Genomic DNA, 26857 nt, shown 5'->3' on the forward strand with positions numbered 1-26857 from the left:
GCTCCCAGGTCCCCAGGCCTCAGCTTGGGAACCTCGCCCTCCCAGCCTGAGGTCAGCCCCACACCACCTGTGTCACCATGGAGTGGAGATGCGGACACCACCTTTGGTAAGCATTTCTCAGTTTTTATTTAGTGAGGATCTTGGTCCCGGCATTTCCGCTGGCCCTTGGAAAGCTGTGCCCAAGGGTCGGGCAGCACACCTCCGGGCAGAGTGAGGCAAACACAGCAGTCCCAGGCGGAGAAGTGGGCTAGAACCCGGGCCCACCAGGGCCTTTAGGGGAAAGCCTCAGGCCCGGAATGCCAGGCTGGAGGACAGTAGGGCCCCTGTGGCCGGGGAGTCACACGCAGTGAGAGAGGCGGGGCCGAGCTGTGGCATTTATTATATCTGCTTGGCGAAAATAAATAATTCTTCACAAACGTTCTTCTCTGGCAAAACTTGCCGAATGAGGGAGGCGCAGGTGCAAAGCTCTAGGGAGTAATACTGCACAGGCTGGGGGACGCTGGGCTGGGTGGGGGGGGGGGGGGGAGGCGGGGGGGGGGGGTGCAGCCCAGCCCTTCTCCCCAGCCCTGGGGCAGGGCCTGAGGGAGAGATAAAGGCACAGGTGAGGGGAGGGGTACTCGCTACCCCTCTTTCTTCAGCGCAGCAACAGAGTGGTCGGTGGAGGGGTCGACGGCAAGTCCCCTTCTAGCAGCTGTGAGGGGCCCCTTGTCCTGACTCCTGCGGTGGTCATGGAGAGAGGCCCAGGAGGGGGGATCTCAGCCCGCCCCAGGGCCCCCACCTCACGGGGCAGGGAAGCTGGGGGACCCAGCCCTCAGCACCGGGACGCCAGGGGGCTGGGGAAGGGCGGAGCAGGGGGGGGGGGGGAACACTCAGCAAGGGGGCGAGCCGGGTGGGAGCTGTGGGGGCGCAGGGGCAGGACTGGCGGGGGCGCGCATGCGCAGGGCATCGGGTGGGAAGGCCACGTTAGTGCAGAAAAGGCCCAGGAGCAGCTGGCGCTGGCACTCCTCCCACTTGGCCAGCGCGTCCCCTAGCGAGAGGCTGGTGCGCATCCAGCTGGGCAGTGCCTCGCTGTAGGTGGCACAGGACAGCTGCACAGATGGCAGTGACTGGGCGCGGCGCAGCTCCACCTGCTCCGACAGCCTGCAGGTGGGGAGGGATGGAGGGCGGGAGGGCTTTAGAGGCGGCCCCTGGGGCTTCAGGCCTGGGGGAGACACAACAGTGAGGGGGGCTCACCTGGAGGGCAGGTGGCTTCCCAGCTTCCTCTTGGCACGCATCACCAGGTACTGGCAGATGCTGCCTGTCTGCTCCTTCATCCACCGGATGTCCTCAGGGACGTCAGGCAGCCACTCCAGCAAGCTGGGCGGGGACGGGAGGCGTGGCCTCAGGGCGCATGGCTCCTCCCCCTCCCCCACGCCCACCCCACCCCGGCCTGCGCCCCAGCTTCTGGGACCCCCGACCCGGCGTCTCTGCCGCATCCCCCCGCCAGCGGCCTTCTCCCCACGGTGTCCACCACTCACAGATGACGAAGTCTGGTCCCCCACGGTCCCCGCCCAAGCCCCCTGCTCCCCTCACCGGATGGTGAAGGACACAGCGCTCTCCAGCGGCAGAGTGTAGGGCACCATCATGGCTGTGGCCAGACGCACAGGCAGCATGTTGGAGAAGGCGGTCAGCAGGTCCTTGGGCTCTATGCAGGCCTCCAGCAGGGCTGGGGGTGGGCGCAGGAGGGACGCTGACCAGCAGCCCGGGAAGCCAGGCCCTCCCCGCTCCTCTGCTCCCCACCAGCCAGGGACCCCCATCCGCCCCGCCAGCTGCACACACCCTCATTGAGCCTCGCAGGCAGATGTTCCAGGATGTGGTCCTCCAGGGGTGGCTGCAAGGGGCCCTCCGCTAGGGCCCTCTCTGTGGCCCCCTGGGCCTCCTCCATATCCTCATCCTCGGGGGCACGGGGGCGGGCCGGGGGCAGCGCCAGCAGGGGGTTGGGCCTGTTCAGGAGGCCTGGGTGGGGACCCCCCAGACAGGTGATCAGCACCGGGGCAGGGGCAGAGGCGAGGAGCCACCACGCCCGCCCACCCCACCCACGCCTGCTCCAGGGGGCACCCACGCACCGTTGCGCCTCAGAAAACGCAGCCCGTCCCTGTAACCCTGCTTGCACATCTCCCGCAGCACCTAAGGCAGGGGGACGATGAATAGGAGCGGGGAGGCACCAGGAGAGAGCCGGGGTGCCCTGCTCCGCCCTCTGGAGCCCCCACAGCCCCTTCCTTCCGCCAAGGTGACAGGGATCCGGGCTGCTGGATGGGCGGCCTCGATGGAGAGTCTGTGCAGCGCCCACCTCTGCCTGGTCCCTCAGGAGAGGCCTTCCGGCAGCTCGCTCCCCTGGCACTGAGCCGGGATAGGCTCAGCGGGCCCCCTGGCGAAGGGCTCACCGTGGGCTCGGGCGGGAACAGGGCCTTGGACAGGCGGTAGAGATTGCGCAGGTTGAACTGGATGCTGGTGTTGGTGAACCGGAGCTCGTGGATGTTGGTGGAGCTGTCCTGTGGGCAGATGTCACTCTCTCCCGAAAAGGGGGACACGGTGATGGTGTTCTTGAGCTCGTAGAGTGGCAGGTTGTCTGAGATGCCGCCATCCACATAGCGCTGCGGGACACACGGCCACACAGGGAGAGGCCTGAGGACTGAGCTGGCTAACCCACTGGGCCACCTTGGGCTCCACCCCGTGGCTATTTCCCTCGAGCCTTTCACCCACTGGGCACTGGCCACGGGCGGCCGAACAGATGGCCAGACCTTGGGGGAGGGGCAGAGACAGCCACAGGAAGTATGCATCTCCAGGGGGCCCGCCTGGCTCTTGAGTAACGTGGAAGTGAGGCAACAGGCTGGGGGGGGGGGGGGGGGAGAGGCACCGCTGCCCTCCTCCTCCCCACTGCCTCGTCCCACTGCCTGCCCAGGGAACGACTCTGGTCACCCAGGAAAGGTGCCCCGGGGATACTCACTACGCCCTGGAGGGCCGGAGGGATGAGGCCGCAGTACACAGGGATGAAGGTACTGCAGACGTTGGCCTGTGGGGCAGGGACAGAGAGGGCGTGGTGAGCAGGGACCCTGAGCTCCTACTGTGCCCGATTCGGGATGCGGCCCACCACGGCCCACCTGGATGAGCTCGTCCTTGGAGCCGAAGTGGGATATAATGACGTTCTCGCCGTCAGAGACTCGGGTCAGGGAGATGCCCAGACGCCCGCTGGCGCGCTCATGGCTGTCAGCAGGCAGGGTCTTCAGCAGGCAGCCACGGATAGTCTTCACCAGGTTGAAGGAGGGGTGCAGTGGACCCAGGAACCGCTTCCGGGCCTCCTTAGACACCTCGATGATGTTGGCACCTGCCTCGCCTGGGTGAGCAGGGCCAACAGTCAGGGCTTGCCACCACCCCATGGTCCCATGCCCAGAGCCACAGCACGCACAGTCACGGCACCGCCATCTACCCTGGAGAACTCCCAGTATCCATCACGAGGCCTGGCCCATGACGGGGACTCTTGCTTCCTGCCCCAGAGAGACAAAGGTAGGCTACCATCCCTGGAGGGCAGACAGCTGGGGCCAAGGCCTTCCCTCTGCCCAGTATTTCCCAACTGCTTGCCCTGATCCATGACTCACTGGGCCTGACCTGGTGTGGCCCCCAGCCTGTGAAGGGGAGGGGGGGGGGAAGGCAGAGGTTCAACCCTGACCAGCCTTAGCCTTCACACACTTGGCCAGACCCAGGGAGTCCAGCACAGGCCTGTGGGCATGGGATTGGAAAGAGTGGGGTCCCACCGCCCCTGAGAAAGCACCCCCAACACTCTTCTTGGATAGAGCCCGCCATGCTGTGGAGACTGTAGCTGCCCAAGACCGCTCCTGAAAAAGAGGCTCCTTGGGGGTAAGAGGGGGTGTCCTGGGAGCCACCTCCACAGCAGTAAGTCAGGTGTGGCCCGAGGCCAGCACGCAGGTATGACAGACACTGGCTGGAAGGCTTCCAGAGAGAGAGGGGCAGGGCCCCCAGGTCCCACGGATGCGGAGCTATGCTCCTTCTACCCCAGCCCCTCAGGGCAAAGGTCACTGGAAGGGGGCAGCGGAGAACCCCGGACAGGCTCCTGCTGGGCAGGGCATTCAAGGACCTGTTGACCCTTCTGTCACCCTGGCTGCCCCAGTAGCTGGGAGCTGGGCACCTTTCCCAGGACTCCTGAAGTACTCAGTGTGCTGTAAACAGCACTTGACGCGCCTGCCTGAAGTGCCTGTGAGTAGAGAAGGCCATCCCGGTGCACACCCACCTCTGCACTACCGCTGGAGGGGCTGGAGGGCCCGGAAGCACCCCTCACCCCAGGGGAGTGGGTTGACCACACCCGGGAACCCAGGCCCACAGTGGGCGGTGGGCAACGAGGGAGAGGGTGGGGAAGAGTTTGCCTTGCCCAGGCCCTACCGGCCAAGTTCCTCCTCCAGATGCCCTGGGAGGCACCAGTCTACGGTACCCAAATACTCTTCAGAGGCCACCCCATACAGGGCCCCAGGGACACAGCAGCCTGGAACAGCGTAGCCCCAGGACACAGTGACCTGGGCCACCGCAGGGCTACTGGGATAGTGAGGCCCCTCCCCCGACTCTCACGGTCCCGCCCACGAGTTACTTTCTCTTTCCAATGAAATACCTTTTGCTGCACCTGCCCGTCCTCCAGCCTTTGCGCCCTGAAAGGCCAGAGCCTCGGCCCCAGAGGCGCGCGTGGCCCCACCCCAATCCCTGGGCACCTCGATGCAAAACAAACCAGGCCCCGCCCCCGGGCCGGCGCCCGAGCTCGGACCTTCCACCCGGGTCCTGGGGGCGGGCAAAAGACCCCTCCCCACCCGACCCGCGCCCCTGCCAGCTTCCCGGAGCGGACGGGCCGGGGCGGGGCGGGGGGCGCTCTACCTTCTGGAAGAACATCCGCCCGGCCTCCGCTCACCCCGGCAGGACCCCTGCCGGATCCCGGCCCCGTCCCCTCACCCAGGCAGGCCCCCTGTCCCGCCCGCTCACCTGGGAGGACCCCTGTCCGGCCCCCTCGTCCAGGCAGGCCCCCTGTCCCGCCCCCTCGCCCAGGCAGGACCCCGCGCCGGATCCCCGCCCCGCCCCCTCACCCAGGCAGGCGCCGGTGACCAGCGCCGTGGCGGTGAGCGCCCCGGCCGAGGCGCCGTAGATGTGCGTGGCGTTGGCCACCAGGAAGGGCGCGTGCTCGCGGAGGCAGGAGGCCACGCCGATGTGGTAGACGCCCAGGAAGCCGCAGCCCGCGAACGAGATGTTCCACGTCGCCTCCTTGGGGAACATCGCTGCGGCCCTCCGGGCTCCGGGGCTCGCTGCGCGCCGCGCGCTCCCGCTCGTTCCGGGGCCGGGCCGGGCCCGCGGTCGCTCTAGCTGGGGTCCCCGCCTGCGGAGGCGGAGACGCTGTGCCTGGCGGTGGCGGAGGCGGTGTTTTTAGTGGGGGCGGGCGGGGGCGGGGCCAGCACGCGCCGCCCAATCGGAGCGCGCGGGGAACGGCCGCGCCCTCCGGGGGCCTTGGGGCCCCGCCCCCGGGCCCGAGACCCAGTGCCCGGCCTCGCGGGGAAGCTGGAGGGAACACACAGTGGCCCAGGGGTGTAGGGAGGGGGAGCGCAGGCCTGGGACGCGCGGAGTCTGGGGGCCCGAGAGCCTGTACAAATCCGGAGACTTGCGAGGGGCAGTCACCGCCCCGCTCCCGAGGGGCCCACCTACAACACCCACTCGGGACACTGAGGAGCTCGCCCCAGGGCAAGGACCCCAGGACTCATCTACAGACTGACTCATAAGTATCTAGGGCTGGAGGCGAATCACACACAGCTCCCAGAGCTAACACTAGTGCTATAGACCCCAACCTGACGCCCAGGCCCTAGCCGCCCGCGGGGGCGGCCCCTCCATAGCTGGGCGCTAACCAGGGTTCTACTTGGTTAAGAGTCAGGCCCTCCCCTCCCCCCGCTAATTGCCCCAGCAGGTGGAGCACTCCTGTGATGTCACCCTCACACCCTTCCGCATTTTTCTCCTGGAGTGTAGGGCAGGCATAGTCTGGCTTGGATCCAGTAGCCAGCCCTGCACCTCACCCCACCTTCCAGACAAGGGGCTGGTCTGTGCTGGGGTGGTGGGATGCCTCTGCCTCCTCAGGAACACCCACACCCTAGGCAGAAGCTGGTGCCAGGGCTATGGAGGTCTGGGCTGCGGCTCAGGACTGCACCCCCTACCCCCTTCAGGCCCAGGCTGAGAAGCCAGAGCAGGGCTTCCCCAGGACAGGACCACCTGGGTCATGCTGTCCATCCCTCAGCCTCTGTGCTCTCAGCCACCCATACTTGGCACCGACGGTGTGTCTGACAGAGGGACTGCACAGGATAGAGCAGTGGAGCAGGGTCAGTCCAGAGCCAGCCCTATTTGAGGGGCGGGGGGAGACATTGTTTACATAAGCTCAAAATGAGGACTGATGGGGGACCGTGGGTGGAGGGCACAGGAGTGCCTAGGCTGCGGGACAGCATGCACAAAGGCCTTGGGGGTGGGGAGGGGAGCCCAGACCCGGGGATTGGGAGAGAGGAAAACAGGAGATATTTAACTGAATTTGACTTAGACCAATTGACCTTCTCTTGCACATGGGGACACTAACCCCCAAGTGCTTTGGATGGATGTACAGTGCAGAGACTATGGCCCCATTAGGATGATCAAGGCCCCTTCTGACCGAGACCTTGGGGAAGCTGCTGGAAGCGGCAGGGGGCAGGAGGTATGGTACAGTGGGGATGAAGCACACCCCAAAGCTGGCCTGGAGAGCCCAGGGGTTCACCAGGGTGACCACCAGGAGGTGCAGGCTGAGCCAGGGACCTGCTCCAACGACAAGCCAGGGTCCAGGCCCTTCCTGCTTCTGAGGGACTGTGGGGCCTTGAAGGGTGGCCCTGCCCCAGTGCCGGGAGACCTCTGCCCCCATTTCCACATCAGAGTTGCACTGTTTTGGATACACATCCCTCTCTCCCGGCCCCTGGGACTGTCTGCTCTGGAGCCAGGAACATAGCAGCACTTCCAGGAACCCTGGCTGGGGGTGGGAGGTGGCCCCCCTCCCTCACAGTGTGGATGAAAACCCTGGTGTTTGCTGTGTAATCATATAAAAAAAATATTTTGAGAGAGGGCACATGTGAGCACGTGGGCAAGAAGGCAGGGGAAGAATCCCAAGATGTGGGGCTGGATCCCAGGAACTGTGAGATCATGATCGGAGCTGAAATCAAGAGGACCCTCAACCATCTGAGCCACCCAGGCGCCCCTAAAAGGTGGTTTTACTCAAGCAGAGGTACGGGACCCGAGCGTGTAAGTACTGACCTGCTGTGTAATCATTCTGCCAGGCTGGTGTCGTGCTTCCAATCCCACACAGGACCCTTCTCTTCCCGGTCTAAGGTCTGCCCACAGACTTTAGGCCCCCTCCTCCAGGGAACCTGGGGCATCCACAACCCCACCCTCCTTGCCCCTTGCAGCACATGCTGCTGGAACACGTGCGGTGATGCCTCTTGGCCCGTGTCCCACCGACCACAGGAGCGGGTTCTACCTCCTCCCCTAAACCCGAGTCCCACGCGAGTCCCCACTCCTCTGGGTAACCAGGAGGGCCTCAGGCCTTCTTTCCCACATCCCATACACACTCCTGTCCCACAGGCCTCATCCTCCCTCCCTGAGAGAGGCCCTCCACCCCCAGACGTTCCTTTTATGCTCCTTCCTTACCTGTTCCCTGCAAAACCACCCATGAGGACGTCAGAGCTGTAGCCTGGCACGAGATGCACATACGGCACGGCCCGGTGCTGACCCAGAGCCAGCACCGGGAGGGAGGTGTGAATCGGAGGGAGGATCGGAGTGTCTACTGAGCGGTCTGGCATTGGTGGGCAGGGGACCTAAGGCCCAGGAGACTATAAACCACTGCAGGGCCAGGATGGTGGCTGGATGGGCACGGGCAGGCCTGCCCCTGGACTTAGTGGGCACGTGGCCCAACATCACTGCCTACGAGCCCCTTCCTCATCTGGCCAGACTGTCAGATAGCTGTGGTAACCAAGCCTCAGAGCAGGAACGTGACTGCCCCGAGTTGCTGAGATTAAAAGTGGAGCTTGAACGTGAACTGGAGCCCGGACTCCACAGGGAAACCTACAGATCGCACGTGCACCACCGCACCTCTTTCTCGTGTGTAACTGAAAAATGCTACCAGTCTTGGGGCAACTGCTGGCCTCCACCAGCCAAAGCCTCCTGAGAGCACTGCAGACCACCCACTGCTGCCTTTGAAGTGTTCCTGTGTGTCCCCTAAAGGCTTCACTTCCTGGGGAGGCCCCGGCAGTCCTCAGGAGTCAGGACTGTGCCCAAGAAGGCTTACGTCCCCTCCAGAGCCTACTCAAGGATTGGCGCACCCTAGATCCGTAGGAGGTGCCCCCCCATCCCAGGTACCCATCTCTGCACCAGATCCCCGGTTCCTCACGTCACCAGAAAGGGCTGGGGTTTCTCCTGGAATGAAGGCCTGCCCACCCACCGTGGGACCCCCTCTTCCCCCACACCTGCCCCGTGCCAAGGCCGCACTCTTACAAAACACTCACAGGTCGCTCAAAAAATACGTAAAAAGGGTTTTATTTGCAGGAGAGCAGGACTCTAATCAAACAAGCCAAATCCCATGTCATCATCCGACTCCTCTGATTCTTCCTTCTTTTCGTCTTTCTTCTCCTCTGCTGTGGAGAGGAACGGCACAGTGAGCAAGGCCCACAGTGCATGCCAGATTCCCAGCAGAGACCCTGCCCCAGCCTCCACTTACCTGCAGCTGGGGTGGAACCAGCAGCGGGAGCTGCAGATCCTGGGGCAGCAGAGACGGCCACCGCCCCACCAGCAGGCACACTGGCCAGCTTGCCAATACCTATGGGAGTCAGGGGAGAGGAGATCAGAGCAGGTGCTCGCCTGAAGGCCCCTTGGGGGTGGACAAGACAGTCTGCCCGATACAGGGAGACATCACCAAGTGCCAGCGTCACAAGCTTCTGTCCTCCCACACAGGCGGCTCTGCCTCTGCCACATACACGCACCCCAGCCCCCTACAATGTCCCGTCTGGAAACGGTCTAGGAATCCCTCCCTGCCCCCCCCCCCAAAACACCCCTGGGTGACCACACCCACCCCAAAGGAAGCTGGACAAATGCATTTACATCCAGGACAGGACTAAGTCAGCTACCTGGGTCCAGATCCTCATCCCCAGCTGTTTGCCGAGGTGGCTGTGCCCCATGAGGTACACACACAGGGATAGAACCACCGTCCCAACAGCACCACTTCCGAACAATTCCATCATCTGCAGCCTCATGCCACCAGAAAACCATCTGTCCGGCAAAGAGGGGCAGGGACCTGTGGTCTCTCCCACACCCAGTCGGTGCTCCCAACCCCCCGAGAACACGTGGTGAGATCTGTTCATAAAACCCCAATCCCAGGGCTGTCTGGGTGGCTTAGTCAGTTAATCCGGCTTCGGCTCAGGTCATGATTTTACAGTTCGTGACACATCGGGCTCTGTGCCGACAGCGCACAGATCCTCTGTCTCCCTCTCCCTCTCACGCACACGTTCTCTTAAAAAGTAAGCAAACGTTAAAAAATATATTTAAAGATGGAAATAATACCCAGTTCCGAACCCTGCAGGTGGGGTGGGCAGCCGGCCCGGTGATAGCACCAGCACCCTCTACTGCCCTCCCACGCAGAATGTCTAGAAGCATCCCCGGCACGAGCCCACTGAAGCCTGCTCACTTCTCTGGGTGAGGCTTCTCGAGTGCTCTGGTCCACAAGCGAAACCTGGCAGGCCACAGGCTGACCGGCAGGGATTAGGATGGACCACGAGAACGAAACCCCCCAGCACACAATCTCACCCTGGGCAATGACGTCTTCGATGTTTTTTCCGTTCAGTTCACTGATGACCTAGAACCACAACCAGCAGTTACCAGAGGCTCACTACTGCGCCCCACACCCTAACTTCACCTCCTGGAACCAAGGAGCACAGAGAAAACGCCCCCGAGCCTCGAGGCCTGCCCTGTCCAGCCCAACCCTTATGGCCCGCACGTGCGTTCTCTAATCTAAGCCTGCCGCTAGCGGGAACCGGGCCGCTCCCGGCATTTCCCGAGCAAGAATCGCACAGCATCTCGGTGTATCCTAGCCACACGCCCGAACGTTGTTAGTGAGGCGGATGAAAGACAACGTCATTAAAACGCGCCCTGCCCTTTCCACTTCTCCAACACAGAATCACTTGGACGTTTTAAACTGCGCTGTAACTTCCATCTCGGGTCCCCAGAACCAGGCTGGAGTCCGCCTCACGCCCCCCCCCCCCCCCGCCTCACCGTCCCTTCTTTGGGGTCGCAGCAGCCCCACGCCCGCCCCGAGCACACCAAGCCGCGCTTTCTCAAGGGTGAAACCCGCGCCGCCGAGGCCACAGGCCTCCATATGCACAGCGTCGGGCCAGCCGGGGGCTGTGGGGCCTGCGGGGCGGCTACCTTGTTGAGCCGGTCGTCGTCCGCCTCGATGCCCACGCTGTCCAGAATCTTCTTGATGTCCTTGGCACTGGGGGAGGCATTGCCCCCGAGGGCGGCCAGCAGATAGGAGGCGACGTAGCGCATCCTGAGGCGAGAGGAGACGGCGGCGGCGTGACTCGGAGGCCGTCCGCCCCGGCCCCCTCCAAGACCCGGCCGGCGCCTGCCCGCCCCTCCCCGGGACCCCCACGGCCCCCACTGCCCGCGCCCTGGCCCCGCCGCCCACTCACTCGGCGGCGGCCTAGCCTCACGCGTGCGACCTCGGCGGCGTCAGGGACGGAAAGGAAGTCGCAGGCGCGGGGGGCGGGGGTAATCCGCTACCCAGAAGCCCCCGGGATCCGCGGGCCGCGCCGCGAGGGCGCCTCCGAGTGACGTCACAGGGCGCCCGGGCGGCGGAGGCGGAGAGGCCTCGCTTCGTACAGTCCCGCGGCAGCAAAGGCGAAGGGCAGCTCCAGGGCCGCCTTCCTGTACCACGCGGGGACGAGTGTCCCCCGACCTTCTTGGGATTGCGGGGCGAGCGAGCTTGCAGCGCGGCCGCCACTCCCGCCACACATCTCTGTGCGGCGGACGTGGCCGTCGCCGTGGGAGGACTCCAAGTCCCATGGTGCACCGCTACCGGAAGTGCAGGCGCGCTTTCTGTGCCGACGCACGCGGCCGGCTGGCTGCCGGTTGGTTCCTGGCAGCGGGGACTGTGGGGACCCGCGGTATTCCCGCGCAGCCAGGCCAGTGAGGTGGGCGAGTCCGGCCCGCGCTCACACTGCGCAGCCGAGCGGCCTGGGCCTGGTGGCTGCACCCCTGCGGGATCGTGTGGACTCCGAACTCACCTCTGTGTCCACGTGCCACTTGTTCACTGCACGGTATCCGGGACCCCGCCGCCGGTTGGCGTGCCGAGAGGGAGCAGGCCTGGCCCTGCTTATCCGGAACCTAAGTTTAGAGCGCGCGAACACACAGAGTAAATAAACGAGTCGATCCAGACTGAGATAAGCTCGAAGGGATGAGGTGGCCCTGAGAACTGGGGCGAGCGCCAGGCAGAAGGGTCAGGTGCAAAGGCCTCACCGTGGCTGGGGATGGGTCCAGAAGCAGGAGCCACCCCAGCCCGTGGGAGGCTGTCACAGCGAGGCCAACCTTCGGGTGTAGTGCATCAAGCACGGGTGTGTTCATGCAAACCACACGGTTCCTGTGGGCGGCCTCCCTGTCTGGCGCAGAAAGGTTTTCTTGTTCAAGGTCTCACAGTTGGGGTAAAGTGGGGAAACTCCTTGCAAGGAGGGGACTTCTGCAATACCTACGGAAGTAGCAGGTTGTGATTTTTATTTTTAGGGATAAAATAATACATGAGATCTACCATTTTAATCACCCAATTCAGTCGTATTGGGTCCATTCACATTACACAACTGTCACCGTCATCCATCTCCAGACTCTTTTTCATCTTCCCAAGTTGGATTAGACAGTAACTCCCTATTGTCTCTTCCAGTTCCTGGCTCCCACCATCTTAATTTTTTGTCTCTATGAATTTGACTACTCTGGGGACCTTGTATTAGAGAAAGCACACAGTGTTTGCCCTTCTGGATCTGACATTTCGTTTAACAATCTTCTGAAGGTTCATGCACGTTGTAATGTGTGTGTGCGTGTATCCCAATTTTGTTCCCTTTTAAAGCTGAATAGTATTCCTGTGATTGATTTAAGACTTCGGCAGCTATGTAGAAACTGAGTGGGGGACAGGAGCCAGGAAAGTGGGGGCCTGGCAGAACTGCCCATCCTGGGGGAAGGGACGGTGATAGCTAGGGAATCGGAGGAAAGAGGGTGCGGCAGTGTGGGCAAATGAACACAGGGACGGCAGGCTCTGAGAGTCAGACCTAGTTTGAAGTTCTTGACTTTGGCACTTACCAGCTATGAGTCCTTGGGCAAGATCTAATCTGTCATAGCCTCCATTTCCTTTCCTTCGAGGTGCAAAGATTGAAAAAGGCAACATGCGGGGAAGCCCACTGCTGGGTCACTTGGCCCAGAGCGATTGCCAGTTAATAAGGATCACAGGAGCTGGGACAAGGTCTCTAGAGGAGCCCCAGGAAGGCTTCGGGGAGAAGGAGGCCCCTGAGGCTGGCTGGGAAGTGGCCCATTTAGAGCTCTGGCTTCTGGCAGCAGCTGCGATGGGCCCCCAAACCCTTCCTCCGTGCTGAGATTTGCACTAGCTCACTTTGACAGGGGCCCAGAATGCCCAGCTCCGGAGCAGGGCGGGCCTGAGGGCCAGGAACCTCTGAAAGGGCGGGTTTCCCAGCCGCTACGCGGGCCCTCGCGGCGGGAGAGGCTGGACTGAGACAGACTAACAGGAAGCCGAGTGCAGCTGGGCTGGCGGCTGCCGGTTGGGGTCCGCGGCCGCGTCTCCAGGGCTGCAGGCCGGCAGAGGGCAGGCGGGGCGGGGAGGGACCCCGAGGCCGTTGCCTGCGGTCCCACCACAGAGCTAGGGGTGTCCCGACTGGGCGGGACCGGGAGTCCCGGCCCGCTCTGGGAACTCACCGGCGGAAACCCGGCGCCAGACGCGCACCGGGGACCGCGCACAGCCTGGAAGGCAGGTACGCGCGGGGCGCTGGGGGGCGGTGGGGACGGTGGGGGTCGGGGGTGCTCTCGGGGCCAGGACCGGCCCCCCCAGGCGATCGCAGCTCTGAGTGTGCAGACTACTGCCTTCATCTTCCGACCGAGATGCGAACGGGAAGCGTGGGAGAACCCTCCTCCGGCGGTCACGAAGTGGGGTCCCGTCACCCCCCACACACATTCACTTCTCTGACACATGCCGGCACAATCACCCTGTTCCACGTCTGGGCCACTGCCTCCACGCGGCAGATCAGAGTCCTTGACCTCTGGTCAAAGCTCCTGGGTGTGAAGGCTGGAGGTGGGGCTGGACCCAGAACTCTGAAAGGGGCGGGGAAAGGAGACAGCCTGGATGAGCTGACAGCTCTAGGAGTCCCTTGTGCCAATGTCCAGAATTGGGATGTGAAGCCTCACTTCTCCCTCCTCTGCCACTACCCCCGCCCCAGCAGGTTTCCCAGGCTCCTCTGCACACAGGTCTCCCTGCGTGCTGCCCTCCTAGCTCTGGGGCGCTCATTTCCCAGCCCTATTCCAGCAAAGATCTGTGCAGCCGAGGCCCTGGGCTCTGTGGGTCGGCTGGCCTGGCTCAAGGATTCCCCTCCAGCCGGAGTCTCCATTCCCCTGAGCAGGAGGAGGGCCCAGTCCCACTCCCCCCCCCCCCCACTCCTCCCCCTGACTCTGCAGCCTTCCCAGGCCCTGCCTGAGCAGGCCTGCTTGGCAGGCTGGGACATGTCTGGCCCCCGAGGACGGCCAGTGGGCGATGGCCGCGGTGGCGGAGGGGCTGGAGCCCGAGGCAGCTGCTACAGAAGATGCCGCACGAGACGCTGTAGATGCTGCGGATGCTGTGGACGCAGAACCCGGGGACCCCCCTCTCCTGGTTGGGAGCCGGCTGAGCCTGGACCTGTACCCTGGGGGCTGCCAGCGGCTGCTACACCTGTGTGCCCGGCGGTCCCCCCAGCTGCTGGAGGTGCAGTTCATGCAACTGAGCAGCCACGAGGACCCTCGGCTGCTAGAGACCACCCTGGCCCAGGTGCCGTGCAGCTTGCGGCATCTTCGCTCCCTGGTCCTCAGAGGTGAGCCCCACCTGGTCCCGCCCCCTCACAGGGTGCAGCTGGCTGAGCCCGGGCTCCTGGACACCGCAGCTCCCAGCCGACCCTGGTGTGGCTGTCTTTCCTGGGGCAGGTCGTGGGTGATGGCTATCAGCCCAGACGAGCCTGCAGCGTCCGTCTGCTGGCGTCTCGGTCTGTCCCTGTGTGGGTGGGGTTAGGAGAAGTCTGTGCCTCTGAGTGGGGACCTGACTCTGGCTCTGAGGGCCACATCTGCCTTCCCCCTTTCCCCTTTCCCCTCTCCAGGTGGGCAACAGCGGGATGTGCTGGGTGCCTGCCTCCGGGGCTCCCTGACCACACTGCCTGCTGGCCTGAGTGGCCTGACCCACTTGGCCCACCTAGACCTGAGCTTCAACAGCCTGGAGACGCTGCCGGGCTGCATCCCCCAGATGCGTGGTCTGAGCACCCTCCTGCTCTCCCACAACCACCTCTCAGAGCTCCCTGAGGCTCTGGGCGCCCTTCCCACCCTCACCTTCCTCTATGCGACCCACAACTGCCTGCGAACGCTGCCCAAAGCGCTGGGAGCCCTGTCCACCCTGCAGTGCCTCGATCTCTCACAGAACCTTCTGGACACTCTGCCCCCTGAGATCGGAGGCCTGAGCAGCCTCACCGAGCTCAACCTGGCCTCCAACCGGCTGCAGAGTCTCCCAGCCTCCCTTGGTGAGTAGGAGCCGTGGCCCTCTTGGCTCCCTGGGCCTGACGGGGAGTGCCTGGCCTCCACTCTCACGCGGGCCCCCTTGTCCTCCACAGGGGCCCCTGCACACACAGGCTTGGCCCACCTCGGAGCCTCCACCCCCCTAGGTGACCCTTGCCTGCCTTCCCTTCCCCAGCTGTGGAGGCCCCTGCACAGACTTCCCAAGCCCCCTGAGTCTGGCCGGAGCGGGCAGAGACGGGACTAGTGCGAGTGTCCCGTCCTGGCCAGGGCTGGGGTGGCCCCGCGCGGCCCTCTGCTGGCCCTGAGCTGGCACCTGCCCGCAGCGGGGCTGCGGTCCTTGCGGCTGCTTGTTTTGCACAGCAACCTCCTGACCTCGGTGCCCACCAGCCTGGCCCACCTCCCGCTGCTCACCCGACTAGATCTGAGGGACAACCAGCTCCGGGACGTGCCCCCTGAGCTACGGGACGCCCCCTTTGTGCGCCTTCGGGGGAACCCCCTGGGCGAGGCCCTGCCTGCCCTCCCCAGTCCCCCAGGTAGGCCTGTTGCTGGGGGAGGTCAGGCCACAGACAGACGGAGGGGGCAGGTGCCATGGCTGTTCTAACAGCTTTTCTGTTTCTCCATAGGGACACCGACGATCCCAGAAATGCCCAGACTGTTCCTGAACTCAGATTTGGACAGGTGTGTTGGGGAGGAGAGATGGGGCCAGACAAGCATGTCCTGGCCCTGTCACCCTGTCCCTGATGGACACCTTGCTCATGCCTCCGGGGTCTCCCACGGTTTCCTAGGGGTGCCCAACTCAGATGTACACATGCCTTCTGCGTCTGACTGGATGTCCGCCCTGTCATGCAGCTTCCTCGTGACCCCCCAAGGCTGCTCGGTGACCTTGGCCTGTGGCGTCCGCCTGCAGTTCCCTGCTGGGGCCACTGCCACCCCTGTCAGCATCCGCTATCGACTACGGCTGCCGGAGCCACGACTCGTCCCCTTGGGTCCCCACGACTCTCTGCTCAGCCACGTCCTGGAGCTGCAGCCCCACGGGGTGGCCTTCCAGCAGGCACGCCCAGAACAAGTCAGGGGTGGGGTGCAGGTGATGAGGGCCCAGGCCTGGGCCCAGCGCTCACGCCGCCCTTGCCTGGCAGGAGGTGGGCCTGTGGCTGCTCTTTGTGCCCCCGCGGGCCCGGCGTTGCCGTGAGGTGGTGGTCAGGACCCTGAATGATGACAACTGGAGTGACCTGGAGACTCATCTGGAAGAAGAGACACCCAAGGTGAGAGCCACTGTGGCCCTCCCCCCGCCTCCGCCCGACGGCTCTGCCCAGACCCCGTCCCCGCTCTGACCCTGTTCCCTCTGACTCCCGCCCCCCCCCCCCCCGTGCCCAGCGGCTCTGGGCCCACTGCCAGGTGCCCCACTTCTCATGGTTCCTCGTGGTTTCGCGTCCTGTGTCCAATGCCTGCCTGGTGCCACCAGAGGGGACGTTGCTGTACTCCTCGGGACATCCTGGGGTCAAGGTCACATTCCCCCCTGGGGCCACTGACGAGCCTCGGCAGGTCTATATGCAGGTACAGGCAGGGCCAGGGTGGGCGGTGGGGGCCGCCTCAAGACAAAGGTGAGCCTTCAGGTGGCCTCTTTGCCCCAGGTGGTGCGCGTGGCCAGCGGGGAGCTTCGGGCCCTGCTGGAGGAGCCCGGGGCGGCGGCCAGCCCCCTGCTCTGCCTCTCCCAGAGCGGCCCCCCCAGCTTCCTCCAGCCGGTCACAGTGCAGCTGCCTCTGCCCCCCGGCGTCACAGGTGAGAGGCGGCCGTCCGGCCGTCCGGCCCACCTGAATTCCTGGCCGCTGGGTTGAGGGGGCAGCGCTCAGACGGGGAGCCCCTGCGCGGGTGGCCTCAGCCTCCCACCCCCTCGCGTCCCTAGGCCTCAGTCTGGATCGCTCATGCCTTCACCTGCTGTACCGGACCCCTCCCGAAGCCACGTGGGATGACATCACCACTCAGGTGACCCTGGAGCTCACCCACCTGTATGCTCGCTTCCGGGTCACGCACTTCTCCTGGTCAGTGCCCCCCCACCCCCGCTCCCTCGGCCCCTCCCCGCAGGAGGCTCGTCCCGGCCGCACTCACGTGCAGCCCCGCAGGTACTGGCTCTGGTACACCGCCAAGACCCGCGTGGAGGGCCTGGCTCGCAAGGCCTGGGAGCGGCTGCGGCTGCACCGCGTGAGCCTCATCGCGCTGCAGCGACGCCGCGACCCCGAGCAGGTGCTGCTGCAGTGTCTGCCCCTCAGCAAGGTGGGCGTCTGCCAGGGCCGAGGGGTGAGGTCCGGGTGCGGGGGTGCGGGCGCTGAGCTCCCAGCCAGCGGGCGCCCCCCCGCCCCCAGGTGGATGCCACCCTGCGGCGGCTGCTGGAGAGGTACCGAGGCCCCGAGCCCTCTGACACGGTGGAGATGTTCGAGGGCGAAAAATTCTTCGCTGCCTTCGAGAAGGGTATTGACGTGGATGCTGGTATGCCCCCCCCCCCTCCTTGGGGGCGGTGGGTGGACGCTGGGGTCTGTTCCCCAGGCTCCCTGCTGAACCCATCCCCGCCCCCAGACCGCCCAGACTGCGTGCAGGGCAGGGTCTGCTTTGTCTTTTACTCACACCTGAAGAACGTGAAGGAGGTATATGTGACCACAACCCTGGACCGACAGGCTCAGGCTGTGAGGGGCCAGGTGGGTCAAGTGGGCAGGGAGCCCCAGGCTGCCTGGGCAGAGGCCAGAACACTGAGCCCCACCTCATCCCATCCCCAGGTGTCCTTCTACCGGGGAGCAGTGCCCGAGGACGTGCCCGAGGAGGCCGAGGCGGCCCGGCACCGCAAGGGCACAGACAGCCCGTGGATGGCCACTCTGCCCATCAAGCTGCCGGTGTGGCCTGGGGTGGGGGGCAGTGTGTGTGAAGGGGGCAGGGGTGGCACAGAGGCCGGGAGCGGGGAGGCCGGGGGGGGGTGTGGGCAGAGGGCAGGGCTCACTGCACCCCTTCCTCCTCACAGAGACTGCGGGGGTCCAAGGCGCCAGGGCAGGGGCAGGGGACTAGCCTCTCCCTGGCACCTTTGAACCTGGGTGATGCTGAGACCGGCTTCCTGACCCAGAGCAACCTGCTGAATGTGGCCGGACGCTTGGGCCCTGACTGGCCAGCTGTGGCCCTGCACCTCGGCATGCCCTACCGTGAACTGCAGCGCATCAGGCATGAGTTCCGGTGAGTTCCTCTGGGCCTGCTACTGCTGGCTTTGGACCAGCCTCAGGCCTGGGTCCTGGCAGCCGCCAGGAGGACCTTCCCTGAGGCTGGCTGAAGTTCTGCCCCAGGTGGGCGGGGACAGGGCCAACTGGCAGGAAAGGGAGGGTCTGGCCACATCCCACCTAGGGAGCAGGGAACCCCCCCTAGGAGGGTGAGCAGAACGTTGGGTGTGGTGGCTGGGCCTCTGGGTCACCACTCCCCCCGCCCCCCCAGGGACGACCTGGACGGCCAGATCCGTCACATGCTCTTCTCCTGGGCTGAGCGCCAGGCCGGGCAGCCGGGGGCCGTGGGGCGCCTCGTCCAGGCCTTGGAGCAGAGTGACCGGCTGGACGTAGCCGAAGAGGTGAGGGCGGTGTTGGAGCTCGGCCGCCAGAAGTATGAAGACAGCATCCAGCGCACAGGCCTGGCCCCACCGGACCCTTCAGCATCGCCGTCCCCAGAGTCTGCCCAGGCCTAGACCCCACTGACTTTGGGCTGGCCCCTGATGCACCCTGGCCAGTGGGTGCCTTCCCTGTGCGTGGGCGCAGTGACCCCCTGTTCCCCTCGCCCCTACCGCGTGTAACACATATGTACTGTTCTGGCGGCTTCTCAGAGCTCAGTTTATTTGTTGGGTGGAAGGCGGGTGGCCTGAGATCAGAGGCCTGGGCTCAGCTGGGATGGGGCCCTGCGTGAAGACTTCACTACCTGCTCGCCTGCTGCTCCCATGTGCCCGGGAGGGAGAGGGGCTACAGCTGCAAAGTAACGGCGAGGCACCCGTGGGTAGGGTCACCCGTGTGCGGGGTGGCGCGTCAGCCCTGTTGGCGGGCAGGTGCCGGGCCAGCTCCCATCTCTCCAAGCACCTACTGCGAGGCCCGGGACACCACCCTGCCCTAGGACACCCCCGTCGCAGCATCCCCTGCCACCTGCTGGCCCAGCAGGACTAATCACTGGGTCCCTGGCTCTTGCGGGGGCGCGAGGCCCAGAGACCAAGGAAGGGCCTTTTGGGGCCTCCGGGCCCTGGCCGGGCGGGCGCAATGGCCGCGGCGGCCGGGAGGGGGAGCCGGAGGCCGCTTGCCGAGGGCCGGGGGCAGGGGGCGGAGCGCGCAGCGCCGAGCGGACGCGTCTCAGCGCCTCGGAGCAGCCGGGCGCGCGGCCACGGCGGGGAGGCGAGCGCGGCGGCGGCGGCGGCAGAGCGCGCGGTGAGTGCCCGCCCGGCCTGTCCCTTAAGCGGCGTCCACCCGAGTGCGGCCCGGCTGCGGGGGCGAGGGGCGCCCAGGTGGCCGGGGGAGGTGACAGCTGCCCCGACAAGGCGCCTCCGGGGTTGGGGGGTGGGGTGTCCCGGGCCGGCGGATGCTCCGACCAGCTGCCGGCCGGGTGTGGGAGGCCGTGCGCGACCCCGGGCGGTGCCGGGCGCGCTCCCCGCGCACACGTGTCCCCACGGGGTGGGTACAGCTGGGGCTACAGCCCAAGCAGTAGAGGCCAGGCCGCGGGGGGGGGGGGGGGGCACACACGTGGGACCCCCGCAGGACTTGTGTGGACACGTGCGTGGCTGGAGTCGCCATCGCCTGGTGGGGGCAGCGTGACCGCCCGGGCCCGGTCTGCATCCCCTCCAGAGGAAGGGACAGGGGGGCCTGAGCCGGCCTCTGAGCTGGAGCCCGCAGCCCCCAACCCAAGCCTCCTTTGTCTGCGGATCGGGGCCCCTCCGACAGGATAGAAAGTGCCCCCTCCAACGGGGACGGGACTAGCTGGGGGGGGGGGGTTGAATGGGGAGCCTGCGGCCAGTGCCAGACTGAGCGTCACCCCCATCGCCTTTCGTGGGGGTAGGGGAGCTCCGCGGCTTCCCTGGTGGGAGATTTTCTCCCCGGGTGGGTCTGGAAGTAGCGGAATCATCCCGTGAATGGTCTCTGTGGGCAGCACCGGCCCCAGCCTGCTCAGGTCCTTAGTTTACCTGGCCGCACAAATGGAGAAGGGGACAGTGAGGACGGACAGCCCTGGGCCTCAGGCCTGGCTCTGGTGGCCGGGTTTCTGTGGCAACGAGAGGGGCAGAGGGAAGGCCTTCCACAGCTGTCTCATAAGCAGGGGTGGGAACCACAGAGTGAGTACGGACAGAGGGGGTTTCGGGTCCACTGGGCCCCTGGCCAGTCTCCCCCAGGCAGAGCCCCTCCATGTCACGGCTGTCGGTCCAGCGACCGTCTTCCCTGTTCCATTCTGCAGCCTATGGCTTGTGATGTGGGGCCCCAGGACTCACTCTCTTCTCAGGCTTGGGATCTCTGGGCCTGCCTCATTGCTCCCCTCCTCATCTTGACGGTCTGTCTGACTTCGGGACCCCCGTCACCCAGGTGTCCCTTCCCTTGGATGGGAGGTGGGATCTGGTGATGCTCCAGGAGGCAGGGCTCACTCAGTTCCCCAGAGGGCAGGCGTAGACCTCTGGGAGACCAGAGGGAGGGCCCGGACCCTGCCCCTGACAGCCTAGGGCAGCAGAGAGCTGGCTGTGGCCAGCCTATACATGGCGGGGGTGGGGTGGGGGTGGGGAGGGAAAGGTCAGGCTGAAGTTCAGAGGTCACACCCTTATCTGTAGGATAGGGCCTGGGGAAGCAGGTCCTGAGGACTGAGGCCCTGGGCGTGTGCGTCGGGGGCCCTTGGCAGGGCAGAGGGCTCTGGGAGTGCCAGTCCTCATGCCCTCTGGACCTGGCAGGTGAGTGGTCCTGTGGGCGGCAGCCAGTGGCCTCTGGAGACCTAGCCGCCCCTTCTCTGGTGTTTTTAGTAAACAGGTTCGTCTTCCTGTGCCCTAGGGTGAGGTTTCCACGAAACGTGTCTTCATCCAACATACACACAAGTTTCACAAAGAGGAGTGGGCACAGACTCCTCCCCCCACCCCCCTAGGGACCAGATATTCTCCATATCTGTGCACAGGGTGCCTGGGCACAGAGAGCGCCCCATTCTCTGGGTCCTGGAGTCCTAGACAAAACCAGCCCGTGGGCTGCAGACGGAAAGCCACTGGGCAGCTGGGGTCGCGGCAGCCGTGGGCTGGGGTGCCTGTGGGCAGCTGGCTTGGCTTGGCCGGGTCGGCCTGAGTCAGGCCCACCGGGGCCGATCAAATCTCTGAGGCTGGCCCTGCCTCTCCGAAGCCGTCACACCCCTTCCCATCCCTTCTCCCAGGGCCGCGGGGAGCCTAGGCGCGCCCAAAGTGAAAGAGAAAGTCGCCCCCCCAAGGCCGGCTCCGCCCCGCCCAGCGGCCAATCCGTGCGCCGGCACCTCCCTCGGCCACTGGATCTCCTCTGTGAGCCCCGCGGGCTGGAGTCCTGGAGGAGCTGAGTGCCGTCCTCGGGGTGAGCGGGACTGGGGACTTCGGAGGTGATGGGGCCGGAGGCCCGGGGACACGGGGGACGGCTGGCCTGGGAAAGCCGAGGTGAAGGTCACCAGTCCTCAGAGGGACCACGGGTGTGAGCCAGCCTTGTGACCCTGGGCGGCAGCGCTGCGGGTGGGGGCCCCAGCAGAGGCAGCGGGGCCGGCCGGCCCCAGGACTCTGGGGGGCCCCCCGACAGGAGGCTCCTGAGCTCGGCTCTGGCTTTCCTGCCCTGCGCCTAGTGAGAGGGGCCCTGTCTCCTCCAACCCCTAGGGTGGATGGGGGAACCAACCACATCGAGCCTCAGAGAGCCAGCCATCCCCTCCCAGCTGCCCCCTAGCCTGTGCCCCAAACACCCCTGAAGCTTCTGAAGCTCCGGTCTGTGTGTGTGTGTCCGTGTGTCTGGGAGAGAGATTCCGGGGAAGGGTGGACAGGAGGGTGGGTGCAGGGCTGGGGTGGGTGAGCATGGTGCTTGTCCGCGGGGAGGGGTCTGTCCGAGAGGAGCCACGGCAGTGGAGCCGGCTCCTGGCCTGGTGTCATCTACCTGGGTGGCTGTGAGCTGAGCTCGGGCTGGGGGGCTCCTCGGCGCCTCCAGCCCCATCCCGAAGAGGGCAGGCACCAGCCGCCGCTGCTCAAGGATGAGGGGGTCACCCACAGTCCAGGGCTGAGACGCCCGGCCGGCCGGGAAATTGACTCCCGGAGAGGTGCCTGGCCCTTTAAAGGCAGAGTGCGCTCACGTGTGTGTTCGGTGTGCACGTGAGTGTGTGTGAGCGTGAGCGAGGCCAGCTGGGAGGACTCACAGGCAGGGGGGTGGCTGCGGGGAAAGCAGGTGGCCCTAGAGATGGGGCCACGGGTGGGTGAGGGGCTTGGTGACCCGGCACGAGACCTGGGGAGGTCGCCTGGGGGGGAAGCTTGCTTCCCTGATGTGCCTCTGTGTGGTCTGTTCCTCCCTCTGCTGATTCCTCACCCTCTTCTAGAAGAGAAGTGGTGGTTTTGAAATTCCCCAGAAAGTGGAGGACCGCCCCTCCCCCTCTGTCCCGCCCACCCTCTGCCGCCTCTACCTCGTCCATCCGTCTTCCACCGTCCACCTCTCCGGCTCCTACCTGGGCGCGCTCAGTTAAATGGCTGATAAGCAGATCAGGTCAGAACGCGACCCTGCCTTTGGTCTTGGCTCCACCCTACCCCGTGTGTCCTGACCTATGGCCGGGGAGGCCACTCTCCTGACGCTCCCTCTGTTCTCAGTCTGCCAGCCAAGCTCATCAATGGCGGCATCGCCGGGCTGATCGGGGTCACCTGCGTGTTCCCCATCGACCTGGCCAAGACCAGGCTGCAGAACCAGCAGAATGGCCAGCGCGTGTACAGCAGCATGTGAGTGTGCGAGGGGGAGGGGGTGGGGGGGGGAGTTCGTGAGCCTGCGGGGGCGGAGGGGGGGCGGGCAGTGCGGTGAGGCTCAGACCCCTAAGCCCTGCTCCTGCCTCCCTCACCCTGTTCCACAAAAGGGGAAACTGAGGGCAGGGCAGGCCTGGGGAGCTCTGTCGCTGGTTCCCAGCTCACCCCCTCCCCTTGGCTGCAGGTCTGACTGCCTCATCAAGACCGTCCGCTCGGAGGGCTACTTTGGCATGTACCGAGGTGAGGCCGGGGGTGGGGCAGGCGTGGGTAGAGGGGCCCGGCTGGAGGAGCTGGGAGGCAGGTGGCAGCACCAGGCAGGGCGGCACGCTTGGGCCAGGTGTGTGGGTGTGGACGTGACCCACGGGGGTCTGGGTGCTGGGCCAACGACACAGGGTGGGACCCATGGGGAGGGCAGTCCTCTGTGGCTTCGCCCCCACCCCCACTGCCTGCCAGCATGGCAGGACACGGTGTCTCTACCATGGTGGCTGCAGCCTTCTCCCTCGTCTTCTGGGCAGGTGGGGCTCCATCTGTGCCGGGAGACGGGAGGGGGTGGGGGTGCTGCTGCAAAGCCGATTAGGAGACAATCCTCAGGCCCGGATCTGCCCAGACGCCGTTCAAGGGGCTCGCCGCTGCCTCCCCAGCAGCCCTGGCCCCAGCAGCGTGAGCACCCCGTCCTCCAGGGGAGGTGCTCCTCTGGGAGGGGGAGCAGAGAGCCTGGAGGAGGCACTGCCCCTGTCCCTGCCCGGTCCTGCCCCGCCTGGCACCAATGTGGGTGAGAGGGCAGGAGAAGCGGGCCAAGGAGTGACGGGGGCAGGGCTCTGCCAGCTGGGAGGCTAGTGCTGGCTGAGAGCCTCCCCAACCCCACAGGAGCCGCCGTGAACCTGACCCTCGTCACCCCGGAGAAGGCCATCAAGCTGGCCGCCAACGACTTCTTTCGATATCAGCTCTCCAAGGACGGGTGAGGGGCTGGGGGCCAAGGTTGTGAGGGGGAGGGGTGTGTGTCTCCTGACAAAGGACAAAAGCTCTGCCCTCCTGTGCCCCTCACCTTGACTCCCTCTCTGCCTCCTGCCCAGGGAGGGAAGCGGATGCTGAGTCAGCGGTGCTTAGGCCCCAGTGGTCCTGGCCCCCGGCCACTGTGAACTGCCCCTTGCGGGGTGGGATTTGGGAGGTGCTGACCAGCTCCCCTGTCACCCGAGGGTGGGACCGAAAGGGTGGCCCGTTGGGTACTTGAGACCCCCAGCTTTTCCAGGGCTGTGCGCGTGAGAACGGTCCTCCCACCTTCCCGGGCCCTGCTCGTGGGGCCATCTGTCTGTTGGGCTCGGTGCCAGGGCTGGAGGGCGCTGTACCCCCACGGGACTGCGTCCGCCTCTCCCACTCCCTGTACCCTCCACCCCCAGGGCGGCAGGGGCTTCAGCTTCTGCGCCACAGGCCCTACTCCTTCCCCGCAGGCAGAAGCTGACCCTGTTTAAGGAGATGCTGGCGGGCTGTGGAGCTGGCACCTGCCAGGTGATTGTGACCACCCCCATGGAGATGCTGAAGATCCAGCTTCAGGATGCCGGCCGCCTCGGTGAGGGTGCAGGGCAGGGACGCAGAGCTGGGACGGGGGCAACAGCCAGGGCCCCGCTCCCGGCGCCCCACCCCCCCTCACAAGCAGGCCCATCCCTTCTCTCCCCAGCCGCCCAGAAGAAGATACTGGCTGCCCAGGCCCAGCTGTCGGCCCAAGGGGGCGCCCAGCCCTCCGTGGAGGCCACGGCCACCCCCCGGCCCACAGCCACCCAGCTGACCCGGGACCTGCTTCGGAGCCGGGGCATCGCTGGCCTCTACAAGGGACTGGGGGCCACACTGCTCAGGTCGGTGGCGGGGGACGGTGAGGGTCAGGGGAGGAAGGAGGGAGGCCTGGCCACCACACAACCGGAGGTCACCAGCGTCCCTCCCTCCCCCCCCCCCACAGGGACGTCCCCTTCTCCATCGTCTACTTCCCCCTCTTTGCCAACCTGAACCAGCTGGGCCGTCCGGCATCCGCGGAGAAGTCTCCTTTCTACGTGTCCTTCCTGGCTGGCTGTGTGGCTGGGAGCACGGCTGCCGTGGCTGTCAACCCCTGTGACGGTCAGTGCCGGGGCCACAGCTGGGGATGCAGGCCCAGGGGCGGGGTGGGTGGTGGGCAGGGCCCCATGCTGATCTGCACGACCCGCCTCTCCCCCCACCCGCCCCGCAGTGGTGAAGACCAGACTCCAGTCGCTGCAGCGCGGAGTCAACGAGGACACCTACACCGGGTTCCTGGACTGTGCCAGGTGGGAAGGCCCCGTGGGGGTGGGGGTGGGGGGTGGGCCGGCCCCAGCCCTGACCGCCCCGTCCCCACAGGAAGATCCTGAGGCACGAGGGCCCCTCGGCCTTCCTGAAGGGTGCCTACTGCCGTGCCCTGGTCATCGCCCCGCTGTTCGGCATCGCTCAAGTGGTCTACTTCCTGGGCATCGCCGAGACCCTGCTGGGGCTGCTGCAGCCACCCCAGCACTGAGCCCGGAGGCCACCTATGCCCTCCAGCCGCGTGGGACCAGAGCGGGGCCGGAGCCAGGTGGCCTGCCCAGGACTCAGCGAGAGGAAGTCTGTCTGCCTCTCCACACATGGATGGGGGGGAAGCAGAGGAGGGGCACAGGGTCCACGTGGGTGGTGCACACAGGGGCCCCTGAGGGGTCCTGCCTGCACGACCATTGGGATCAACGTCGTATTTATGTAGAAAGCGCAGAAATCTTTACATTCCTGGAGCCAGCCCCCGCCACAGCTCCACCCCGGCCTGAACACCCCCAGGGACAGAGCTGGTCTCTGGGCTGGGGCCCCCAGGCCTGGGCTGGGCAAGCGGGACCCTACCCTCCAGTCTACCAGCTCTCGTCCCCGAGGCTTGGCCCCTAGTCTACAAAGGGACCCCGCACAAACCTATTTATTAACTTGCTGAGCACAAGTGCTCTGTCCATCCTTGTGTCCATCCGTCCAGCCTCCCCTTGCCGTCGCCCTTCTCGCCTCAGCCCGGACTCCACATTGCCCCCCAGCCAGCCTTGCAGGAGGTCTCCTGCTCCCCATATTGAGCCAGGAGTCCCAGGTGCAGGGGGGTCACTGGGTTCTGACTCCCAGGGCAAGCCCCCCTACTCTACTGTGGGACCCAGCATCCCTCCCGGTGGGGCCTCTCTACCCCCACCCCAGGCTGGGGACCCATGGTGTGTAAGGTCTGTGTGCATGTGAGAATGTTCTGGGGGGCAGATCGTGTCCACCAGCCCTCAACCGGCCTGGCCTCTCAGAGACGGGGCTGTGGCAGGGCCGCCGGCCTTACCCACGTGGCCAGGCAATGTGTGCGTGTTTGTGCCGTGTGCTCTAGGCTCCCCTCTGACCCCATCCAGGCATTTATTTTTCCAGCCTGGTTCTTGTTGCCTCTCAGCAGACCCCTCTTCAGAGACACCCCCCTGCCCCCTGCCCTGGGTCTGGGATTGGCCAGTGGGGAGGGCAGGCATGAGGACCAGTAGGAGCCTGGGGTACCCACTTTATTTCTGGGGGCAGTACATGCCCCCTCAGCCCTCCCAGGGCCCACCCTACTCTCTGGGCCTCTTCTTAAGGCCCCTGACCACACTCCAGAAGTTCTGCCCTCCCGGGACCCCCCTCTTTCATTGATGTTGTGAATTGAAGCCAGCCTGCCCCCCACCCCTGCTCCACCCCACCCCAGGCTACGTGATTGTGTTGGTGATTGATCCTGATGTGCTGGTGCTGTGTATCCCCACCCGGGCTCCCTCCCCGGAGGCCCCTTCCCAGTGACACTACCTGGGGCTCAGACTTGGGCCCCCCCACCCAGTTCACGGTTGTTCCTGGGAGCTGTCCTCTCCCACCACATCTGTACCTTGGAAGCTGCTGCTGCTGCTTACAGAATTATATTTTTTTCTTTTGAAGAGATTTAAGAAGTTGTAACTTTTCGTGTCTTGTCCTGTGAGAAGATAAATAAATATTCTAAGTAGATACCCTCTTCTCTGAGAT

At 65.3% G+C, this 26857-nt stretch overlaps 4 protein-coding genes, 1 long non-coding RNA gene and 1 other non-coding gene across 9 annotated transcripts; 2 read left to right on the top strand and 4 right to left on the bottom strand.

Moving 5' to 3' along the window:
• Positions 1 to 102: 102 nt before the first annotated feature.
• PNPLA2 (patatin like phospholipase domain containing 2) lies at positions 103 to 5438 on the bottom strand. The gene is made up of 9 exons (XM_058690087.1): positions 5121 to 5438; positions 3141 to 3373; positions 2987 to 3052; positions 2424 to 2633; positions 2106 to 2166; positions 1819 to 1995; positions 1573 to 1705; positions 1234 to 1356; positions 103 to 1140 (listed from the first exon to the last, which is right to left on the bottom strand). The coding sequence occupies exons 1-9, from the start codon at positions 5305 to 5307 to the stop codon at positions 870 to 872; spliced, it is 1461 nt and encodes a 486-aa protein (XP_058546070.1). The 5' UTR covers positions 5308 to 5438; the 3' UTR covers positions 103 to 869.
• Positions 5439 to 8603: 3165 nt separating this feature from the next.
• RPLP2 (ribosomal protein lateral stalk subunit P2) lies at positions 8604 to 10918 on the bottom strand. Of its 2 annotated transcripts, none has more exons than XM_058690107.1 (5): positions 10767 to 10918; positions 10501 to 10624; positions 9883 to 9931; positions 8801 to 8899; positions 8604 to 8714 (listed from the first exon to the last, which is right to left on the bottom strand). In XM_058690107.1, exons 2-5 carry the CDS (start codon positions 10621 to 10623, stop codon positions 8641 to 8643), a joined length of 345 nt encoding a protein of 114 aa, XP_058546090.1. In that variant the 5' UTR covers position 10624; positions 10767 to 10918; the 3' UTR covers positions 8604 to 8640. The 2 variants fall into 2 exon arrangements, with proteins under 2 accessions (XP_058546090.1, XP_058546089.1); XM_058690106.1 differs by having other exon boundaries at positions 8604 to 8717.
• LOC131488970 (small nucleolar RNA SNORA52) lies at positions 9717 to 9850 on the bottom strand. Its single transcript, XR_009250346.1, has one exon. It is a non-coding gene; the product is annotated as a small nucleolar RNA SNORA52 (small nucleolar RNA).
• A 442-nt stretch (positions 10919 to 11360) lies between the features above and the next one.
• On the bottom strand, positions 11361 to 12527 carry LOC131488368 (uncharacterized). Its single transcript, XR_009250184.1, has 3 exons — positions 12421 to 12527; positions 11593 to 11818; positions 11361 to 11460 (listed from the first exon to the last, which is right to left on the bottom strand). It is a non-coding gene; the product is annotated as an uncharacterized LOC131488368 (long non-coding RNA).
• Positions 12528 to 12838: 311 nt separating this feature from the next.
• On the top strand, positions 12839 to 18709 carry PIDD1 (p53-induced death domain protein 1). 3 transcript variants are annotated; one of them, XM_058690100.1, is made up of 16 exons: positions 12839 to 13103; positions 13838 to 14189; positions 14469 to 14882; positions 15201 to 15410; positions 15501 to 15555; positions 15727 to 15928; positions 16014 to 16139; positions 16252 to 16431; positions 16509 to 16656; positions 16781 to 16916; positions 16998 to 17148; positions 17238 to 17343; positions 17449 to 17567; positions 17646 to 17759; positions 17885 to 18090; positions 18343 to 18709. In XM_058690100.1, exons 2-16 carry the CDS (start codon positions 13877 to 13879, stop codon positions 18584 to 18586), a joined length of 2724 nt encoding a protein of 907 aa, XP_058546083.1. In that variant the 5' UTR covers positions 12839 to 13103; positions 13838 to 13876; the 3' UTR covers positions 18587 to 18709. The 3 variants fall into 3 exon arrangements, with proteins under 3 accessions (XP_058546083.1, XP_058546082.1, XP_058546081.1); XM_058690099.1 differs by having other exon boundaries at positions 12840 to 13103; positions 13801 to 14189; positions 17238 to 17361; XM_058690098.1 differs by having other exon boundaries at positions 12840 to 13103; positions 17238 to 17361.
• A 477-nt stretch (positions 18710 to 19186) lies between these two features.
• On the top strand, positions 19187 to 26839 carry SLC25A22 (solute carrier family 25 member 22). The gene is made up of 11 exons (XM_058690101.1): positions 19187 to 19307; positions 21268 to 21437; positions 22432 to 22595; positions 22697 to 22822; positions 23028 to 23083; positions 23711 to 23801; positions 24292 to 24410; positions 24519 to 24693; positions 24795 to 24949; positions 25059 to 25134; positions 25205 to 26839. The coding sequence occupies exons 3-11, from the start codon at positions 22576 to 22578 to the stop codon at positions 25356 to 25358; spliced, it is 972 nt and encodes a 323-aa protein (XP_058546084.1). The 5' UTR covers positions 19187 to 19307; positions 21268 to 21437; positions 22432 to 22575; the 3' UTR covers positions 25359 to 26839.
• Positions 26840 to 26857: the final 18 nt, after the last annotated feature.

This window comes from Neofelis nebulosa, chromosome 10 (genome assembly GCF_028018385.1).
Source record: "Neofelis nebulosa isolate mNeoNeb1 chromosome 10, mNeoNeb1.pri, whole genome shotgun sequence".
Lineage (NCBI taxonomy): Eukaryota > Metazoa > Chordata > Mammalia > Carnivora > Felidae > Neofelis > Neofelis nebulosa.

Coding starts and splice junctions, on each gene's coding strand:
- SLC25A22 (XM_058690101.1), top strand. CDS start 22,576: ATGGCTGATAAGCAGATCAG. Junction 22,596..22,696: donor ATGGCTGATAAGCAGATCAG/GTCAGAACGCGA, acceptor CTCTGTTCTCAG/TCTGCCAGCCAAGCTCATCA. Junction 23,084..23,710: donor CTACTTTGGCATGTACCGAG/GTGAGGCCGGGG, acceptor CCAACCCCACAG/GAGCCGCCGTGAACCTGACC.
- PIDD1 (XM_058690099.1), top strand. CDS start 13,877: ATGGCCGCGGTGGCGGAGGGGCTGGAGCCCGAGGCAGCTGCTACAGAA. Junction 14,190..14,468: donor TCGCTCCCTGGTCCTCAGAG/GTGAGCCCCACC, acceptor TCCCCTCTCCAG/GTGGGCAACAGCGGGATGTG. Junction 16,140..16,251: donor TGGAAGAAGAGACACCCAAG/GTGAGAGCCACT, acceptor CCCCGTGCCCAG/CGGCTCTGGGCCCACTGCCA.
- RPLP2 (XM_058690106.1), bottom strand. CDS start 10,623: ATGCGCTACGTCGCCTCCTATCTGCTGGCCGCCCTCGGGGGCAATGCC. Junction 8,900..9,882: donor CGAAGACGTCATTGCCCAGG/GTGAGATTGTGT, acceptor TGACTCCCATAG/GTATTGGCAAGCTGGCCAGT. Junction 8,718..8,800: donor TGGTTCCACCCCAGCTGCAG/GTAAGTGGAGGC, acceptor TCCTCTCCACAG/CAGAGGAGAAGAAAGACGAA.
- PNPLA2 (XM_058690087.1), bottom strand. CDS start 5,307: ATGTTCCCCAAGGAGGCGACGTGGAACATCTCGTTCGCGGGCTGCGGC. Junction 2,634..2,986: donor CTCCGGCCCTCCAGGGCGTA/GTGAGTATCCCC, acceptor TGTGTCCCGCAG/CGCTATGTGGATGGCGGCAT. Junction 1,996..2,105: donor GCGTTTTCTGAGGCGCAACG/GTGCGTGGGTGC, acceptor GTCCCCACCCAG/GCCTCCTGAACAGGCCCAAC.